Raw genomic sequence first — 21,634 nt, forward strand, 5'->3', positions numbered from 1 at the left:
CTTGCGTTCTCTGGACTTTAGTATTCGCCTGAGAGCCAGTTCTCTGATACTGATGTTGTCGTCTGCCAACATTGCCTGCAGAACGTTTTCAGGGTGCGCAAGAATGGCATTTCTCTGGATAGCATTCATAACAACTTCCTTAAGCTCATCCTCAAGATATCTGGCCTTGTCTACCATGTTGTAGACATGTTTTGCTCTATCTGTACAAAAAGATGCCTTTTTAATGGAGAACCACATCGGTGCATACACTTCCAAAACAAAGGTGACAACAGTCTTCAATTCTATGGACGGTGCTTCAGTTGAAATGTACAACCGCAACATGCGATTTGCTAAAGTCAGCCATCTTGCTTGATTAATTGTACCAGGGCATTTGAGTGAAAGGTCCAAGGAGCAACAACCTTTGCTAATAGCCAGTCAGATTTCAAACTGATATTCTGATCGGTGCTTACGTCTTTGGGTTGCAGTATGTGCTCTAAATCACAAGGTATTTTGTCAAAATTTACTAGTGGTTGACGGTCACAGGTATGAACGGCTTTGCCGATTGGTCCTGCAAATCGATGGTGGTCAGTAGTCGGACCATCTATCTTCTGAAAAAGATACCTTAGAGGAATCTCATTTGCATGCAACAGGCAGATACACCATTGTAATGGTCTACCTAGTGACTCTTCAATTAATCGAATGAATTCCTTCTTTACACAAGTAGTGACGACTGTTCCATCGGTACTAATTACATTGAGTTCATTTGTATCTACCCCCTTTTTTTCTAAATAATCTAACAACTTTGAAGGTATCTCAGCCGCTGTCCCGATACTTGCACAAACATGCCCGAAGTAAGATGATTCTGGTTCTGCTACAATTGTTATGTGTTTCTCTGATATTATTTTACGGTGAAATTTGCCATCAATCTCTTTTGAATTAAACATTGTCTTATCTTTTCGGCCATCAAAATATAAACCTGTAATCTTTGTACTGGCTTCACCTGACAAAGCTGTGCGTTTCTTCATCCTTTCCCTGCGAACTTTGCTTCTGTCGATCACCAAGGAGTTGGCGCCTTGAACATCAGCAATAACAGAACTCGCTATGGCTGCTGCTGCCCTATCTGAGATTCCATATCTGTCACAAATGGTTGCGATTGTTTGCAAAGATTTGGGGAAGAACTTTCGCTTCTTTGGACAGGAAGCATCTATATCTGTACCACTATTGTTAGGACATTCTGTGTCACTGTTACTGTCACTATGATAAACCTGAGATGATGCAAACGATTGCGTTGCACAACTTCTTGGGGTCATTTCACAATGCTTTAGCAATGTTCTCCTTTTGTTTCTTTTTTCGTGTAGTCCGGGGACATCGTGAATCTGGGGTGGTAAAAGGATAGACCCTAGGCCCCAGAAGCTCAGACGACGACGACCACGACAAATACTACCAATATAATCATTTGCCTAGCATTTCTTTGATCTATCAGAAATTCCTTTTCGACATTAGGCAATTTGCAGTCTTTCTCATACTTGCAGTTATACAAGTTAGCACACTTGCAAGCCGAAACGTCAAATATATGGTCAGCTTTCTTTTTGAACTTGCAAAGTCTTTCTTTGTAACTATCTTTGTCTTTATCTCGCTTATAGTTCTTCAGAATAAGCCTGTATTCCTTGTAGATTGACTCCATCATTTGTTCCATCCTAAGATACGTCACAATGGGGATTGATGCCTTGTGCCACAAGTATTTCTGGTATAAGATGAACACTTTTGAACAGGTCTGCAATACGCAATCATACCTATTAAAGAAGAGAACGTAGCCTATATAACTACAAGAAAATGAAAGAAGAAATAGTAAAAATGGCAAATATGCAAAAAAACATACTTTGGCGGCCATATTGGAATGGTGACGTCATAATTTGCTCACGCTGTCATCATTTGTATTTCTAGTGTTTTTTGACATGAACGAGGAAAGCTTGTTGAAATATGATGAAAATTGTGCAAGTATTGGCAAAGTTATTGTGAATTTACTGTAGTTTCAAGCAAAGTTGGCGGCCATCTTTGATTTGTGGGTTGAGCTTCATCAAGACATTATTTTGTTTATATTTTTTTTCACAAATGCGTTTTTCATGAACAAAAGCAACTTTTTAGGGGGCTATGTTTTTGAATTTCGCGAAAAAGTTATTTTCACTCCACCCTATTGTAGAGGATCTTGACAACGGACCGGTTACTGAGATTGGCAAAGTGAAGTTTTACTTGTAGAGGGTTTAGACCACAGGCGCAGGTCTTCCTGCCACTTTATCTGGTGCAGATCTGGTAGAGGTCTGGTTAGATCCGTAGGCTACACGATCTGGTAAAGATCTGAACCAAATAAAGTGGTTGTCTGGCTGTTCCGGCGGGTCAATTGCCCTCTTGATTGTGAAATTGTGATGAATTTTGTAAACGTTGAATTTGTGTTGTTTCTGTGTTCTACGTGACGTGGCTTGCCTGACAACCAAGACATTTCATCTCTGATTGTCGCTTTGCCACGTACTGGGAGCCGTTGTTTCTGGAGATCATTTGCCTTTTGTGTTGGGTTTCAGTATCGGTAAAGCAAGCTAGAGATATGCCAGGCCAACTCTGCGCTATGTTTGAAACTCGGATTTAAGTGTAATCGTTATTAAGAATTACAAGTGTGTACAAAAATTCAGCTTTTTATCCCTACTCATCAAATCACTTCAGACTCAATAAGTAAAAAATACAAGAAACGATTGCAAGTATGGTTGAGGCAGGAAGAGGGATTGTAGGAAAGCAATTAGCGCCTACTCTTGCAACCACTGGGCCAGTTACCGAGATTGGCAGAGTGAAGTTTTCCGATTGTCGAAATGTTGTTGCCGGGGAATTAATCTGTCTAGTAGGTGCCGCTAAATGGAGAGCAGTCCTTAAATGCGCTGCTTAACCCTATCTTAAAACGAGCTGTTTTCCTACGCGAAAGCACGTCACGGGCTATCTTAGCCCCGTACTAATTAATCGCTAATAACCGGAGGTATGAAAATCACAGAGCCAAAATATTTTGCAAGATAATAGCCATGTGTATTGTGCGTGTAGAAATTACATTTTTACCCAACAACTTTATTGGAATAAAGTGTTTGAGATGAAAAGACGTCAGAAAGTCGGTTTTTATTCTACTTTCCCAAAAATAGTTTCAAAATGAAAATTTTTGAATTATAAAATAAAGTAGGCCTGATGCTAAGCTAAACAAAAAAATTACTTTTGCTCATAAATATAAGGCATTTTAGGCATTTTTACATTTCAAAGTAATTGCACTAACATTTATATTGCACTTACATTAAATTATATATACAGTATCTAACATTGCAGGAAAATGTCTACTCACCTGAGACAAAATGCTTATTGTGAAGGGCAGGAAGGTAGAAAAATGCCCAGTATAGGTTTAGAAAATTCGCAAAGAACAACAACTAAAAGTCAAGAAATTTCACATTTCTAGCATATTTCCTTCTGTGAAATATTTTAGTATTAGTGGGGGGCGTACTCATAAAGCCCCGTGTCGCATAGGGTTAAGCGCGGCTTTTGGTTGTTTGGTTTTCAATCTTTATCCTCGGACTAACAAATCCCTGATAGGTTATTTCTGGTAGTTTCGTATACTTGCAGTAGCTTTTGGCGCAAGGCCGGTTACCGAGATTGACAGAGAGGACTTTCTGTTTGTTGAAGTGTTGTTGCCAGGAAGTTATTCCATACACTAGGTGCCGCTGAATGGAGAGCAGTCATGAGAATGCGTTGTTCAAGTGCACACACCGAGAGTCGAACCAGCGCCGCTTGATCTTGCAACTTCTTCGTTCGCAAGGTCACGCGTTCAACTCAATGCCACAAGCTTAAAATCCCCACAAACTATTTGCTTTTACCAAGAATTCCTGAAGGAACAGTGAATGGGGCAAACAAAGTAGAGGGTTTGAAAGCGCCTCTGATGATCACCTTCACAACTCTGACGTCATCAGGAGTGGGGTTGTTTGTCTTTTCTCCTGGAGCGTAAATAGTTGGTAAATAATCATTTTGACGCAATAATTGTGTTACGGAATATGGCGTGTGGAAATGAACACAGTGTTTTAGCAGTGACGATCGGTGAGGGAAAGCAAGGAAAGCAGTGCTTACCTGAGCGAAAACTATGCAAAATATAATGACTGAATTCTAGGTTTAACTTCCTATTATTTTTATCAAGTCTATTTTAACTTGAAAATTACAGTGTTCGTGACTAGAATTACTCGTAACGCTTGTGAGTAGTCTAAGTCCTCACCAAACCGCATGTCTTGCATATAAATGCCAATTAACGCAAACGTTTTTGTCAGAAACCATCACTGAAGCTCCAGGGAAATCAACTTTCAAAATTGCTTACCCTACATTGAAAAACGCCTTCGTTTTATCCAATCCTCAATCGTTTTGCAAAACGACACCAGCTGCTTAGCCAATCAGATGTGTTATCTGGTGTTATGGTTAAAGTTGCTTTCCCAGTGACGTCAATGCGTATCTCATAGCGGCTGCTTTTGGTTTCAGGCGAAAGGAATACAGCCTCTACGCATGAGTGATTTTCGGGCTTGTAACTATAGGCTACTGAGTACGCTGAAAATAAAGCTGGTTCTCTTACCGAAAAAAAACATAGATTCTACAATAAAACATGCAATTCCAAAGGGTACATTAACCGACCAGTACTGAAACAGCACAAGTGTGTTTTATATTCTTTGGGTCAATAGACTGACATCACAAGTTCAGAGCAAACATACTTGTGTTCTTCAAGAATGGACTAGCTTAATTTATAGGCTAATTATTTGCTCTTTACTAGTGCACCAGTCCAATGCATGTCGTAAATGCTTACAGATGACATTGACAATAAGTTTTTGTGCTCAGTCTAAAAAAGCAGCCAACATTCTAGACTAGTCCCAGTTTGATTGATTGAATCTTTATCCTCGGACTGGGAAAGTCCGAAGATTTTGTTTTGGAAATGCTCTCAGAGCGCACCAAATTGGAAGCGTTTTTCAAAATTTTCTGGGGGAGGGCCCCCAGACCCCCCGCTGGAAGTGTTGCCTTCGGCAACACGCCTTCGGGCTTCACCCGACGGTTACGCCCCTCGTGCCTACTACCTTGCTGCAGCACATTTCCAAGTTGCTTTCCCAATGGTTTAAGCCACCGAACGTCACTGTGTTTTAGTAACCCAATGAACCCTAACCCGAATTTAATCGAGTTTTGGAAACTTTTACTGCAAGATTGTAATATTTAGCAATCAAATTATGAATTTCATAGTTGTGACTAACTACATTGTTGCACCTTTCCATTCAGGTGCGTTTGAAGTGTCCACTTGAGGGCACGTCGGACTCATTGGTTTGAGCACGTCATCCATTTTGACGTAGTTCTTCTTAGAATGAGCAAGATCAAGGGTCAATGTCCGATTAGTTCCGAGCGCCATGAAGAAGCAAATCGCGTAGTAATGAAGAGTACATCCGAATGGACGACCGATCGCCAACTCACAGATCAACCTTCGCGCTGACTCGCAGTCTGCTGGATTCTAAATCATGATTGACGGTTTGAAGTAGCCTACAAGATTTTCTGCTCTTTCGCATTCACCAAAAAGACGAGGTTCATCTGAATCTTTCATCAATTTGTTTTTTGAAGTTGTGAGTATGTTACTTATATAACAGTGCAAGGATGTTTATGTTTGTTAATTATTTCAAGGGAAATATAAGCTGCCACCTAAAACGCCATTGAAGTCGTGCCATTGTATTTGAAAATGTGATAAAAAGCAAATGCTTCGAATCAACTATCGCCCACAATGATGATGGTGGTTAAGCATCACCGCCCACAATGATGATGGTGATTAAGCATCACTGCCCACAATGATGATGGTGGTTCAACATCACCGCCCACAATGATGATGGTTCAGCATCACCGCCAACAATGATGACTGTGGTTCAACATCACCACCCGCAATGATAAGGGTGGTTCAGCATCACCACCCACAATGATGATGATGTTGGTTCAGTATCACCGCCCACAATGATGATGATGGTTCAGCATCACCGCCCACAATGATGATGGTGGTTCAGCATCACTGCCCACAATGATGATGGTGATTCAGCATCACTGCCCACAATGATGATGGTGTTTCAGCATCACCGCCCACAATGATGATGGTGATTCAGCATCACCGCTCACAATGATGATGGTGGTTAAGCCTCACTGCCCACAATGATGATGGTTGTTCAGCATCACCGCCCACAATGATGATGATGGTTCAGAATCACCGCCCACAATGATGATGGTAGTTCAGCATCACCGCCCACAATAATGATGATGGCTCAGCATAACCGTCAACAATGATGATGGTGGTTAAGCATCACAGCCCACAATGATGATGGTGGTTCAGCACCACCAACAATGATGATGGTGGTTCAACATCACCGCCCACAATGATGATGGTTGTTCAGCATCACCGCCTACAATGATGATGATGGTTCAGCATCACCACCCACAATGATGATGGTGGTTCAGCATCACTGCCCACAATGATGATGGTGATTCAGCATCACTGCCCACAATGATGATTGTAGTTCAGCATCATCGCTCACAATGATGATGGTGATTCAGCATCACCGCTCACAATGATGATGGTGGTTAAGCCTCACTGCCCACAATGATGATGGTTGTTCAGCATCACCGCCCACAATGATGATGATGGTTCAGAATCACCGCCCACAATGATGATGGTAGTTCAGCATCACCGCCCACAATGATGATGATGGCTCAGCATAACCGTCAACAATGATGATGGTGGTTAAGCATCACAGCCCACAATGATGATGGTGGTTCAGCACCACCAACAATGATGATGGTGGTTCAACATCACCGCCCACAATGATGATGGTTGTTCAGCATCACCGCCTACAATGATGATGATGGTTCAGCATCACCGCCCACAATGATGATGGTGCTTCAGCATCACTGCCCACAATGATGATGGTGATTCAGCATCACTGCCCACAATGATGATGGTAGTTCAGCATCATCGCTCACAATGATGATGGTGATTCAGCATCACCGCTCACAATGATGATGGTGGTTAAGCCTCACTGCCCACAATGATGATGGTTGTTCAGCATCACCGCCCACAATGATGATGATGGTTCAGAATCACCGCCCACAATGATGATGGTAGTTCAGCATCACCGCCCACAATGATGATGATGGCTCAGCATAACCGTCAACAATGATGATGGTGGTTAAGCATCACAGCCCACAATGATGATGGTGGTTCAGCACCACCAACAATGATGATGGTGGTTCAACATCACCGCCCACAATGATGATGGTTGTTCAGCATCACCGGCTACAATGATGATGATGATGGTTCAGCATCATCGCCACAATGATGATGGTGGTTCAGCAACACCGCCCACAATGGTTATGGTTGTTCAGCATCACCGCCTACAATGATGAGCTTGTATGGTCCATTCAGAATTCAATAGATGTTTGGCGTTAAAGCTGTCAGTACAATGGGAGCCACGACATTCCATCAAAAGAGTTTCAAGTCGCTCAAAAGATTCTCAACGAGCAATAGATGTTCGGCTTCAGTTGGTTTCCAAACCCCTTGCAATAAAGAACCTTGCGTTTCAGATGAACAATAAATTTGGTTTAAGACAAACAAACAGCGACACAATGGCAGCTTTTAAGTTTGAAAACCTATGAAACACAATTATGACGTCACTTCAATTGTCACCTGCAAATCATGAATTCTCTTTGCTACAATTTCTTGTAAAGTTTTCAGTTCTTTCTTTCGTTCACTCTCATGTTCTTTTCTAAACACTTTAACTTCGGCGACGAGTTCTCTGAAACAGTAAGTTTGCTTCATTTTCCATGTCATTGGCTCTTGGGAGGACTCACACAATGCCAGATTTGGGTAAGTTACATTGTTTACAGTTCTATTACGTTACGGTACAATTTCAATTACATTATTCTGAACTTTTTATATTACAATCATACCATAGACAAATAAAATCTTACAACCAGACGGCATTTAAAATAATATCATGAAAATAAACTAAAAATTGCCAACGTTTTCGGCCATGCTCATGTTAGCCCTTTTTAAATAACCAACTGACTGATGTTCTTCATAAATTGAAATTACAGATCTAATCTACATTCAAAAAATCAAAAAAAGAAACGCATAAGAATAAATCGGTAAGGCAGATGAGAGGATAAATCACATGACACTTAATTGCCTAAGAAAAACACAAATCAATGACTCAAAATTACGTGAAGACATTTAGCAGATAGGAGGCGCCTGCGGCAAACAACTGCCTGTTGAGGCGATGATTGCCTATTGCCTATCGAGGCAAAGTTTTTTACTAGTCAAGACACCGAATCTTAGCATATGGAAGAATCCTCAAGAAATATTTCAAATTTTATTAAAAAGAAAGTTGAAAGAAACGCGAAGAGAGCTTAGCATCGCAGAGCGAAAGTATGAGGAACACAAAAGACAAATGTTGAATATTCTCACTTTCAGTGAAAAAAAAATGTTTAATTTGTCTGCTCACACAACAGTTCAAAAGATTATCGACTGAAACCATCAAGACGCACCAGCGAAAGCTTACCAACTTGTGGACAAGGCAAAGAGTCAAAATCCCTAACTGCACAATTAATTATGGACATACAAAACAAACTAACGCAATGAGAATATTTCAATACATTCTGAAACTAAAGACGAAATCAAATTTATCGTGAAACGTTTCATGAGCAGCTGCAAACATATATGCTCGTCCAAAAGAAATCGGGCCATTCACAAAGCACTCAAATCTCTGTCTTGGAACAAGGACATTAAAATCTGCAAGTTCTTGATAGGAAAAGGACACAGCGATTCTCGACTCTTCCGATGATTTCTCCGAATTGGACCTTATTGTACATGATAAAACAGAATATAAAGAAATCAACGTCAATACCAAAGTTCCTCCCATTAGTTTTAAAGAAAAATCCGTTGCATATTAGGTGAGAAAGTGGGCTAAGTCAAAAAATTAGATGAAGACCTAACGCGGAAATTAATTCCTTCTGTGAGCAGCCAGGATAGGCTTTACGGTCAAAGTTCACAGAAACGATGATCCCGCTCGTTCTGTGGTATCTACGGTTTTTACCCCTGAATACCGTTTGGCAAAATTTTTGGACTCTATTATCAAACCATATATGCCAAATAATTACATGTTCAATTCTACTAACGATTTTTTAGTAAAACTCAATAATTTTCAATGTGGTAGGAATCAATCAATGATGAGTTTCGATGTAAAATCATTGTTCACCAATGTTCCTTTAAATGAAACAATTGACATTGTCACCAATTGTATTTTTTCGCAAGACTAGCCCAACCATCCACCAATCAAAAAATATTTTTTTATAAAACTGTTGCACATGGCCACCGAAGATATGTTTCGATACAAAGGAAAAATATATATACAAGTTGATGGTGTGGCAATGGTCTCGCCTCTGGGTCAACCCTAGTCAATTTATTTTTGGCACAAGTAGAGAAAAAATCTTTCCTGAAACTGATGTGAATTGTCATCCAAAATTGTACTTACAGTACGTTACGTTGACAACATTTTGCTATATTCGATAATGAGAATTCTTGTACGCAGTTTCCTAACATACTTAGCCCATTTACGGCCGTTTGTTGAAGTGTTGTTGTCAGGGAATTATTCCATTCACTAGGTGCCGCTGAATGGAGAGCAGTCCTGAAAGTGCGTTGCGCAAACGCACACCCCGAGAATCGAACTTGCGCCGCGTGATCTTCAGCCGGGCACGTAACCATTGAGCTAACGGGGGTTACTATTTACCGGCGGTGTACTTTTAAAAGAATGCCGTTTTGAATGACTCAGTATTGCATCATCCTATTTTGATTGAATCATTTTGGACATCTAGTAGTTGTTTAGGGTCTGTTTTGGAAGGTGCTGATGAATATTTGAGAACAGTGTACTTTTTCTGGATTTTGTAAAAGTTTGAAGATTGTTGAAAAGTGAGAAGAGTCGGGTGAAGTGAACATGCAAGTTTTATTGCCTATTAGTAATAGATATGAATTATGTCTGTTCATAGTTTGACACTCTATAATGTTGTGCTTCCGACTACACTCTAATTTGTTTAAGGTTTTTCTTCTTTTGTTTGTTTATTTTGCTTTATATTTATTGTTGCCTTTTAAAAGGACACCGGCAACATGGCCAATTTTTTTGGCTGGTTTCAGCTTTTCTGTTGTCAATAAAGAAAAAGTTTAAGACTCTAGACTACCTCTGCGCCGCCTTCGCTTCAATACGCCGTAACGTGCAAGCTCACGTCAGTGGTCTGATGCCATTGCTTGACTACTTGTCTGAAAAAATATTCGTGGAACAGGAATCATTCGGAGTAAACGTATTGGCAAAACAACACTGACCGATCAAAGTGAGTTGAAGAAAATGCCACGTGGTCCATATTCGTATGCATCTAATTTATCAGGAATTTTGCTTGTGTGGTGGCACTACAACAGTATAGTGACACTTGCATCCAACTGCATAGGTGTTGCTCCGCTTTGTATGGCACAGCGATGGAGTCAAAGCGAAAAAAGGAGAAAGATATCTACCAACCTTATCTATTAAAAGGCAAAGATGTACAATAAGTATATGGGCGGAGTCGATCGCATTGATCAAAACATCACCAAACTCCGAATCGGTATCTGCATGAAAAAATGGTGGTGGCCACTGTTTTCGTGGTTATTCAATGTGTCAGTGCAAAACGCATGGCAAGTGTACCGTGGAATCAGCGAAGAGCAAGAGCTTGAAAACCTGGATTCACTGCACTTTACACGCAGAATGTATCATTACTATCTAGCTTTCCATTGGTTCAAGAAGAGAATTGTTGCGGTGAGATCAAAGGTTTCACCAGAAATCCGTTATGACGAGCGGAATCATCTGGTAATATATCCTGTAAGGCTCAAGTGCGCTGTGCAATCCGCAGTGGGAAAGTACAGCGGAAGTGTAGAAGGTGTGACATTGGTTTACATATTTATTAATTGCTTTGTGCTTTATCACAGCAAATAAAAGCATAGGCCTACTGAGCTACCAGCACAAGCGTAGTATTGTTATTACACAGTAACAGTATTGATTTGCATTACATGATGCTTGCTAATTTTAATGAAATTTAAATTTAATTACCAAACTGATTGAAAAGATGAGTTGTCACTGTCAGTGGCGTATAGCTAGGGTTTGTGCCTCCTGGGGAGGATCATGATTTTCCACCCTGATCGCGTGAAGTTGGAGACAGCATATACAATTCGAGCCAAAGTTTTCAAAAAATATTTTTTCTATTCTTTTTCGTTTACGTGTAACAATTCCGCCGCCCACAAGCTGTCGACAGGGGAAGGGAGGGACTGCTCACTGGGGAGACCGCCCTCCCACTAGTTACGCCGATGGCTAGCGTGAATCTAATGTTTATTCAATAATTTTGAAACGTCTTTCAAGAAAGATCTGACAAATTTCTACCTAAACAAACACCTGCTTCTGTTAAGGTATCGCGAGATTTACATTAGACCATGTGGCCGGTGTCCTTTTAAAAAGCAAACAAAAAAAATGCATCAAAAAAGAAAAAAATCACCAAATTGTTTTTAGCATACTTAAAAAGTTATGACAATGCAACTTTGTGGTTGAAATATCACCTAAAAAAAAGCAACGGGAACTTGACTTTTAATGGGTGAACTTGCAACATCACAACATAAATTTAATCGTTACAGGAGAAAAAGCCAATCAAATCATCTCCTTTCTCGATGTCGAAATCAAAATTAATAGCTACAAATTTAATACTTGTGTTTTACAAAAACCAACCAATACCCAGGTAGCAATAGTCGGCGTGCAGCTGGCGTCATCAGGGCGGCGAGCGCTCACATTGGCGACATCGAAAATCGTTAGCTGTAGGACAGCGCCTCACTGGCGAATATCGTCATGATTTTTTTTCTTTAAAGTCATGACGATATTCGCCAGTCAGGCGCTGTCCTACAGCTAACGATTTTCGATGTCGCCAATGTGAGCGTTTTCTGCTAGCTCTGCGCCGTCGACTTTCGAGCGAGAGACGCGCTTTCGATTTTCGCTCGCTTTCCGCTGGCAACGCGCAGTCGAGTTTCGTCAGATGGTGTTGGTTGAGCTTCGCGCTTGATTAGAAAAATTTCGTCATCATACCGTTTAGTTGCGCTTGATTGAAGTCACGTGCCATTTCAAACACGCGGTTGATTTGATTTGAAGAGCCTGTTTGTCTGATTAATTGTCTTTTCACTCTTTTGCGCTTGCTCAGTTATTGGGTAGACTGCTGTACAATAAAGCTTACTTTGCACTTATTTTGCTGTACCCGGTTACGCCTACAGCACTGTGTTGCCAGATTGGGCTACTTATCGCAAATTGGGCTACTTTCCATATGTGATTTGCGACAAAAAATTGAGCTTGGCGACTTGCGACTTTTTGGGCTACTTTTAAATTTAGATTGGCGACAATATAACAAGATTGCGACTTTTTTACATCGGAAATTTCTTACTAAAGTAAGTTTCGCTTGCAGTCTACTGACAATTTATTTGTAGTTTACAAATTTTACAGCGCATTCTCATGTTTCCAAGACGTAGCAAGGGACATGGTTGAGTGAGTTTCTAGTCATTCTAGCGTTACGTTATCTCCGTTCTATGTCTTTACAGTTTACTCTTACTGTAGAAGTCAGAACGCAGAAGTGCTTGAAATGCTTGCTTCCCGGACGCGTTAATGACGAAAAATAAAATGATTGATTGATTGATTGATTGATGAAAAGTAGTGTGCTGAAAAAGTGGTGAGAATCTAATCTGTACCCGATAGAGCCTGATGTGAACGTGCCTTACTGTACCGGTAACTCTGTTGCTATTTAGCAGAGTAATTTGTGCAATTTCACTGGGTTTGTTAAGCTGATTTTTCATATGTGTGTTTTTTAGCTGTACATTCAAGAGCATTTGACGGCTTGTATGTTATTAATTAACATTTTTTTTCAGGTTCTTCCACTGACTGGCATGCAGTTTTTACATAGTTTACTTATCAATGTAGTAATAATTGGAATAAGAATGAATGGCTTGATGAAAATGTATGTTTGTTAAATTTGTGTAATGATGATTGTACAGTGTACACCTTGTCCTTCAGTGAAAAAAACTCAACACATGACAAAATTGAGGCTAAGCAGTTCATGCCTAACAGAGACATCCAAAAGTGTGACAGTGTTAGAACGCCTCACGGGGGTCTGGGGGGCGAAGCCCCCCAGAAGTTGGAAAACATAGTTCCCGCGCCCCCTGCTATAAATTGGGCTACTTTGGGAGCAAATTTGCTACTTTTTTGGCTACTTTTTTTTTCAAAATCTGGCAACTCTGCTACAGCATGTAAGAAAGTGTCGAAAGAGGGAACTGTGTCCTAGTTTATTGTGTTTTAACCTTAATTACATGAAGATTTAAGCAAGCTAACAAACGCTTTCTTTTTGATCTGGAAGAAAAGTTAGAAGCAGATGCGGATGCTTTGGCAGCTATTGTAAGTCACTGTACTCATTTGATATACACTTTTATGCCACAAGCTACATGTGTGGTAGGCCATGTCGGAATAGGTACATGCAATCATATTCCGACATGGCTACACCAGCCTTATGTCATGCAACAACCGATCAGTTAAATTCTAACATGACGTGTTGACAAAATATTTGTTATTGCACCTATAAAGTAACTGTTGTCATATTAGATACATGTTTGTTTTCGCTTTGCAGGTGATAACTACAGTAAATCATAGGCTACCCAAAAAAGATTAGAACCTCCCAGACAGCAAAACCCGTCATTTTTACATTGATGTGACGTCTGCGGACATTGAACCAATGTAAAAATGACAGATTTTGCTGTCTGGGCTTTTAATTATTCAACTGCTCAGTTTCAATTTTTAAAACTTGTTTGTTTTGCTCTAAACGCTTCCACATACATTTTGTGTGCAGAAATACTTTAGTTTGTAAAATAGAATCATGTTTATTAAACCAATTTATGATGATTTTTAAGGAATAACCTAACGATTAACCAATATACAGAACGTGTGGTTGTTTGGTTTGAGTTCACGATCTAGACTTCGCTTGTTACCTTGTTCAGTTCTAAACTGACTATTGAGTAACGTGTGGATGTTCATTCAGCGATGGAAAATAACAACGGTTGGAGGAAATGATTGTACGGAAACTGTGTGGAGAGTTATGCGACTTTTAATGAATGACGATCTGGCCGCTCAGTTTAATTGAAGTGGAAAAAACGAAAAAACTGCCTTTCTTGATTTGAAAATAAAAAAGTGTTATTTGGTAAGTTTGTATTTATATAATTGTATATTTAAGTAGTTTTACGAGCTACCGTCAGTAATAAGTGCTGCAATGCTATTGCTAACACCATGCATACTACAGTACGATGGTGGAAAATGCCAGGCTTCTTTGTTTTTATGAATGGAAGTTAAATATAAATCAAATCAACTGAGGATTGACAAATTGGAAGATTTATCAAGGAATGGAATATTTTTCTGTAATATAAACGTTAAAATGTGACAACGTCCTGTAATATATATCAGTTTCTACTATTTAGCCCTGCCTTCCCAATATCACATGCGTGGTTGTTGTTGCAGGATAAAACACTGGTTTCAGCAGCACCTTATCACAAAAGCTATTTCAATAATGCTGAGTATTATCACTGATGAATTATATTAAACCCTCTCCCCCACCGATGTGACGCTAACGTAACGCTTTACATACCCCCCCCCCCCCCGTCGCAGGCGTTACGTAATATTTGAACGTTCCCTAATTACAATTTTGTTTTATTACTACCCGTCTTGCTACGTCATTGGGGGGTTTATACAGTACATTTAATTGTAATGAACCCCGCTTATGTCTTCATGCAGGTTAAGGACACTTGCCATCGGTTCGATCCCTAATAATGAGTTAGTAGTGTAATTAAGTTGTTGTTGTGAGCGAAATTGTTTTCACAGAGAGCTCATATTGTATTATTACAGATGTGATTCGAAGGCAAGCCAAGGCGACGGACAAAGTTTTCAAATCTGCAGTGAAGGGGTATTTGAAGGCGGCTGGTGAGAGAAATGAAAAAAAAAATAACCGGGCAAACAAAACTTCCGGCGCAGATAAAAATTCGGACGATACATGAACGCTATCTGTTTTTTGATTGTCTGTTGACCTTTTAGTGTTCTCTTTTAACATCTTGCTGCGAATTATTATTTTTGCGTGCCTCTTAATTCGGTTTGCTTCCTTCGTACAGTAGTTGTATTTGGGAAAATCTTATCCCGACAAGCTATTGCCAAACACTGTTGTGCCACTGCCGTCTATGCACTAATATTAATTCTTGTGGTGAAGTCGAGTTTAATGTTATTAATCATTTAATTAATATCTTTAATGTTGTTATTCAAACGTGTTTTCGGAGGGGTGTTTTGCCGCCAGTCCTAATCCCTAACATTACCCCGAACCAAAGCTCTTTGGCGTCAAAACGACCTGTTCCCAGGCCCGGATTTAGGGGGGGGCAGAGGGGGCAGGTGCCCCGGGCCCCCCGACTTTTGAAGGGCCCCCTACGTGGAAAAAATGTGATTTTGTGTTATTTTTTCTTCTTTTCAGCCTTTGAAGTTTCTGCAAAATGCTGTGCAGTGCTGGATTGAAGTTACTGTAGACGCAAAGGTGGTTTTCCGCGTCGTAGGCGCGAAAAATTTTTTTGCAGGGGGCCCCCCGATCTAAAAGTGCCCCGGGCCCCCCATCAGCTAAATCCGGCCCTGCCTGTTCCCATTTTTTTTTTATATTTACCTAATGGATGTCGGAACGCAATAATCACTCATGATTGTTGGTATAGGCTACTGCATGTATCCTACGTGGATGTTTGAATTTTGTGCTATCTGGCTTTGAAGGTTGCCAGCATGACAGCCATAACAGATGTGCAAACGAAAATGCGTTATGGTCGTCGTTCAGGTGGCTCTTTCCTATAATTGTGTATTAATCTTTATTACATTAATCTTTATTACATCATAGAGTACAGTGGAAGCAATAGTAGTGTTCTTGATGTTGCTGTGTATTTTCTTCCAGTACTGTGATTTTGACGTATTGCAATACCTATCATATAATTATGCTTATATAATTATGATACTGTCGTATGTAGTACACAATTGGTTTCTAACCGGGAGTAAATTTTACTCACCCCTACCCTAGGCCTAAGGTAAATCTTGCAAGCGAACATTTTAATCAAACTCATTATAGTTTGGAAAACCAAGAAAGTTTTTTTTTAATAGAATTTTTTGCTTAAAAATTATTGTTTCGCGAAAACTGTCAAAATTCACTTAACAGCTGCTGGGCTTTTACAAATAATCTCATGTTTATAGTCTTTAGCTTTGCTCTCACATGGCTTGGACTTGTAAATTGTTCTGTTATTTGTATTACAAATGATCAGAAAAACCGCCATTCATTATTACTGAAACATTTTTTAGCATTGTGTTACGAAAATGGAGCTGTGGTAAGACAGTGTATTAAAAATCTTCATTGTTTTCGTTGTTTTACATTCTTGAATTGCGTCTCGCTTTAACCACAAAAAGACAATTAATACACGAAATGCTTCAAAAAGTTTTAGTGTTTTGTTTTGATAATTTCGCAAACAACAGCTGCTGCTGGTGGCCGAAAAAAAAAGGGCTTCAGCAGGGCGACATTCGTCAGTCCAGCGACAGCGCGCGCAGCCGCAAAAACGTGCCAGTAAGTTTAGCGAAATTCGTTGGCGTACAGACAGCGCGCCGTTAACTAACTTGAGCGACTTTCGCGATCGAGGCGCTTACGCACAGCCGACTTTATTGTCGAATTTCGCCAGCGTTACGCCGGCTATGCGATGAGCAGATCGGTGGCGGCTGGCTGGCGATTATCGCTGGCGCGTCGCCAATAACTTCGCTAGCGTGGAGCTGGCTAGACGCCAATCTTTGCTACTTGGGTACTAACCTCCTTCTGAATTTCAACGCTTTGTGCCTCTAACGACAAGTCTGGATTGATTAAGTGCCTCCTAAAGCGAGTAGGAGATATTTTCTCCAATTCTGATCGTTTTAATAGTGAAGTCAATCGATTATGTTCTTATTTTAATGCTAATAACTAACCCTCGTGGATTTTTAATGAAGTGCTGAGAGGGTTTTTGGATTCAAGTTCTACTGACTTTCAGACGGAGGAGTGTGAACGCGAATTAAAATACTTTCTCATTGTTTCTTTTATTGGTAAAGAATCCAAACGTTTTGTCAAGAATATGTCTAATTTTATTAAATTGAAGTTCAACTACAGTATTACTATGATGCTATTTCCGTGTATAAAACATTTAAAGTTGGTTATTATTTTCATCTTAAATCTGAAACTTCCTTCTTTCTGTGTTCAAATGTTGTGTACAAGTTCACTTGTTCGCGCGATTCGGACTGTACAATACATACACTGGTATGTCCACGCGATATTTGGCCACAAGAGTGAGGGAGCATTTAGATCTGCTTTCATCAGAAAAAGTGCCAGTAAATCATAGATACTCGATTGTCAAACTTGTTCAAACAATAAACCATCCATGGAGTCTTTTAAAATTGTACGTAAATGCTTCACCGAATTTGATAGCCTACTAAAATCCATGAGGCTTTTCTCATAAAACATTGCAATCCTCGCCTCAATAGGCAGCTGTTGGCCGCAGGTGCCTCCTATCTGCTAAATGTATTCACGTAATTTTGAGTCATTGATTTGTGTTTTATCCTGGGCAAGTAGGCGTCATGTGATTTATCCTCTCCTCTGCCTTGCCGTTTCATTCTTATGCGCTTTTTTCGATTTTTTTGTATGTAGATTAGATCTATAATTTCAATTTATGAAAAACATCAGTCAGTTGGTTACTTGAAAAAAGTTAAAATGAGTATGGCCGAAAACGTTTGTAATTTTTAGTTTATTTTCATGTTATTATTTTAAATGCCGTCTGGTTGTTAGATTTTATTTGTCTATGGTTAAAAAAATCAATTCTCCAACAAATAGTACAATTATACTACAACTACAGTTACACAACAACAAAAAGTATCAATTACAATTATAGGCCTACTTACAATTACATGAAAACGTGCAAGTGATCATTTTCGATTACAATTACGATTGATTCAACTTTGCACTAATTGAATTTATGACGTCATATTCATTTGTAATATCCACTGAGCAAACGTTTCCCTCAGTTACCGTTGCAGAAAAAGTAAATTTTTGGAGTTCTTCTTTCGGTCAATTGATGTTCGATTTACATCCTCAACAAGCTCTTGAATCAATTCCTGCACCTGCAGGGACTTTCCCTCGACCTTTTTAGCGAATTGTCCAACTCGTGCCATGTTGTTGTCAATAGAATCTGAAATCAAATTGACAGTTTGAGACCAAAATAAATCACCAAATAATTATAGATCGCTCCTTTGACGTCCGCTACAAGTTTAATGAAGGTCGGAGACAACAATTGCCACCTGACTGCATTCTTGTTTGCTTGTACGTCATACCTTTACCTCCAAATACACTTTACTTGACCTTTTTCTGTTCAAGCTACTTGAGTTTTGACGGTACGATACCTGAAGCGATTGGAGTACTTGGTGATTGCGCAATTGGAGATTCATTGCTGACGTCAGAGTAGGAAACCAATTTACTGAAACAAATGATTTGCCTTCAGCTTTATAGTATCATGAAACACTTTCAAAGCTATATGTTGTACTGTTGATCAATGAACTCCGTTTAAAATAACAGGCAGAGTATTTGCGACTTATACACCTATACAATATACAGAACTTGCCAACGTGCAAACCCATGAAAGACTAACAAGTGGAGGATAATGTAATTTTGATTGCAAACTCTAGGGCCTAGGCTAAATATAGCCTACAGATTTTCTCTTTAAAATAATCATGGAATCTTAACCCTATCTGTAGCGACATGGGGTTTTATGGGGACGCCCCACTCTAGTACTGAAACATTTCACAGAAGGAAATATGCTAGAAATGTGAAATTTCTGGACTTTTAGTTTCTATTTTTTGTGAATTTTCTAAACCTACACTGGGCATTTTTCTACTTTCCAGCCCTTCACAATAAGCATTTTGTCTCAAGTGGCTAGACATTTTCGTGCCATGCTAGTTATATATAATTTAATGTTAGTGCAATTACTTTGAAATGCAAAACACCCAAAAATGCCTTATATTTATGAGCAAAAGTAATTTTTCTGTAGTTTAGCATTACTCTATGTTATAATTCAAAAATTTCAATTTTGAAGCTATTTTTGGTAAAGTAGAATAAAAACCGACTTTCTGATGTTTTTTCGTCTCAAAAACTTTATTTCAATAAATTTGTTGGGTAAAAATTTAATTTCTATACGCGCAATAGTCTACACGCTATATAGTACGTATAGTCTATACGCTATAGTCTATACGCGCTATAGTCTATACGCGCAATACACATGGCTATAATCTTGGAAAATATTTTGGCTCTGCGATTTTCATCATCATCATTTTGTTCCTTCCTTGTATTGGGGGCTGGATATAATGCGCCATTGTTCTCGACCATGAGCTGTGCGACTTAGGGTGGAGTGAAAACACTTTTTTCCTCATTTTGCTTAGCTTGGGGTTGGAAAACTTGCCAATTACTACTAAAAACAGTTGTGCAAAATTAGAATGTAATCTGACGACATCTTGATCTGCCACCAGCCACTTCAAAATTTACTATTTCCTTCTACATTAGGGTGGATCAATTTAGGGAGGTGTAAAACTTTTTTTCTCATTTTGCTTAGCTTGGGCAGCCAAAACTTACCATAGGGTATATAGAACACTGTGCTAAAAGTATATTTCGATCGAACAAATTTTTGATCTGCAACCAGGCCATTACTTATCGACTAAAAATACAAAAATACATGCAAATGTATTTGAATTTGACGTTAACATAGAGATTTATTACAATGCAATGGAAATGATAATATGTATCAAACTTACTCACTTTCGATGAAATAGTCACGTTTCGATTCGAACTTGGGCATTTCTTGTCATGATTCAATGCGTGAGCGTATAAATCCCTCTCGCGAATGAACCCCGCACACCGCCGCTGAAGCTTCCGTCACCAACTTGACGCACCTTTCTACCATCTGTGTGTGACACGGAAAACGAGGGAATAAGAGTTCTGCAGTGTCCTTGGCTGCAATCATGTCTTGTAATTTTTGATCCCTCATATTTCTTGTCACAGTAGGCTCGGTGAGATTGAGAAGCTGCCAGTTAACCATATCTTAGTATTCGTTGGCGTCAAACTTTAAGGGCGTAGTGCAAAATTGTCGCATTTCTTTCTGTTCGCGATGTCTTGATCGGGTTTTCTGAATTCACTTAAGTCCAAGCTCACGGATTATTTGCCTCTCATCTGTGTGGTCACAGCGGTAAACCATAATCTCTTCGTGGGAAAATTGTAACATAAGATTCCCAGATCCGTTCGTCTGTATGTAATGACCGAAAAGAAACACTCTTCAGGAAACGTCTATTCGAGAATTGTATTTCTGTAAAAAATAGCCTCAAAGCTGTCGAAAATGGGGTGCAACGCGATACACCACTAAAAACTTGTCACTACAGAACAGATTACTTGGATAAAAGACGGAAATTTTCGTCCAGCTGACAAGCACTAAGCAAAACAGTTAAACATGCGACCAACCTCTTCAAGCAACAATTTTAAAATGACTAGATTAATTTGCGATATCTCAAACTCACGTAAACAGTAACTGTGACGCAATAATGAAAGACATTGTCACGCAATTCAAACAGGTGTTCAAAGGTGGTGATGCCATGTTTCATGTTTAAACAGGTTTGACACAAGTCTTACGAACGATGGTGCAATTTTGGCTCATTTTTAGGAAAAAATCCATGACGTAAGATTCAGTAGACTTGAACGGTTTTTATATGACGTTTGATTAGGTGAACAATTGTCTGGAACACTGTGATCATGGCCAACGTAATGTTTTTTGAGTGCACGAAGTATCCATTTCTCTGGAGAACACTTTTCTCATGAGACATGTATTTGCGCATCTGGATGGACTAACAACCGGACCGCGTGAATTTTCCGGTCCTCTTGGAAAATCTCTTGCTTCGTGTATGGAGCATCTTCCCAAAAAGTTCGAGAATATTCTTCTCCTTGCGTTTGAGACCGCCGCAGATCACATTGTTACATCCAGGCACAGCAGCCAATGGATTGTGTGTTCATCGGGCGTTGTGAGGTCCACATTCCATATAATATATTATCTGTCCTGGGGTCGATATACAGGACATTGTTAGATAATGCGTTTTGCAGTCTGAGATTCTGACGCACATGCACAAGATGGTGAGTCGGTGAGTCCCCATTGAAACATGTTGCTGTTAAAACGGCCCACCCCAGTCAGCAAGCGATTGAGCTTCACCTATTCCTTCCGAGGTAGTTCTGCTCCAGGTAGTGTGTTAGTATTGGGAGGGGCTGTGAATTGGGTTGGTCTCGCAACTTCTCTCCATTCACTGTTCCAAACTTCGGTAAAGTGGAAGTTAGACTTGCAGATATCTGCAGCATGTCGGGAAAAGGGGCGTCGAGATTTCAAGCGCTG

The 21,634-nt window shown here is 39.7% G+C and overlaps 1 protein-coding gene across 1 annotated transcript in view; it reads right to left on the bottom strand.

The window, feature by feature from the left end:
• Nucleotides 1–21,634, bottom strand: part of LOC145769163 (alpha-(1,6)-fucosyltransferase-like) — a 28,086-nt gene that overhangs the window by 5,876 nt on the left and 576 nt on the right. The window contains exons 2-6 of the mRNA XM_082580755.1: nucleotides 18,618–18,691; nucleotides 18,247–18,406; nucleotides 7,736–7,844; nucleotides 5,290–5,527; nucleotides 3,876–3,992 (exon numbers count right to left, since the gene is read on the bottom strand). Coding sequence (XP_082436881.1) covers nucleotides 3,876–3,992; nucleotides 5,290–5,527; nucleotides 7,736–7,844; nucleotides 18,247–18,406; nucleotides 18,618–18,691 — 698 coding nt within the window. The remainder of the gene's footprint in view (nucleotides 1–3,875; nucleotides 3,993–5,289; nucleotides 5,528–7,735; nucleotides 7,845–18,246; nucleotides 18,407–18,617; nucleotides 18,692–21,634) is intronic.

The sequence above is a fragment of the Aplidium turbinatum genome, chromosome 4 (genome assembly GCF_918807975.1).
Source record: "Aplidium turbinatum chromosome 4, kaAplTurb1.1, whole genome shotgun sequence".
Taxonomy (NCBI): domain Eukaryota; kingdom Metazoa; phylum Chordata; class Ascidiacea; order Aplousobranchia; family Polyclinidae; genus Aplidium; species Aplidium turbinatum.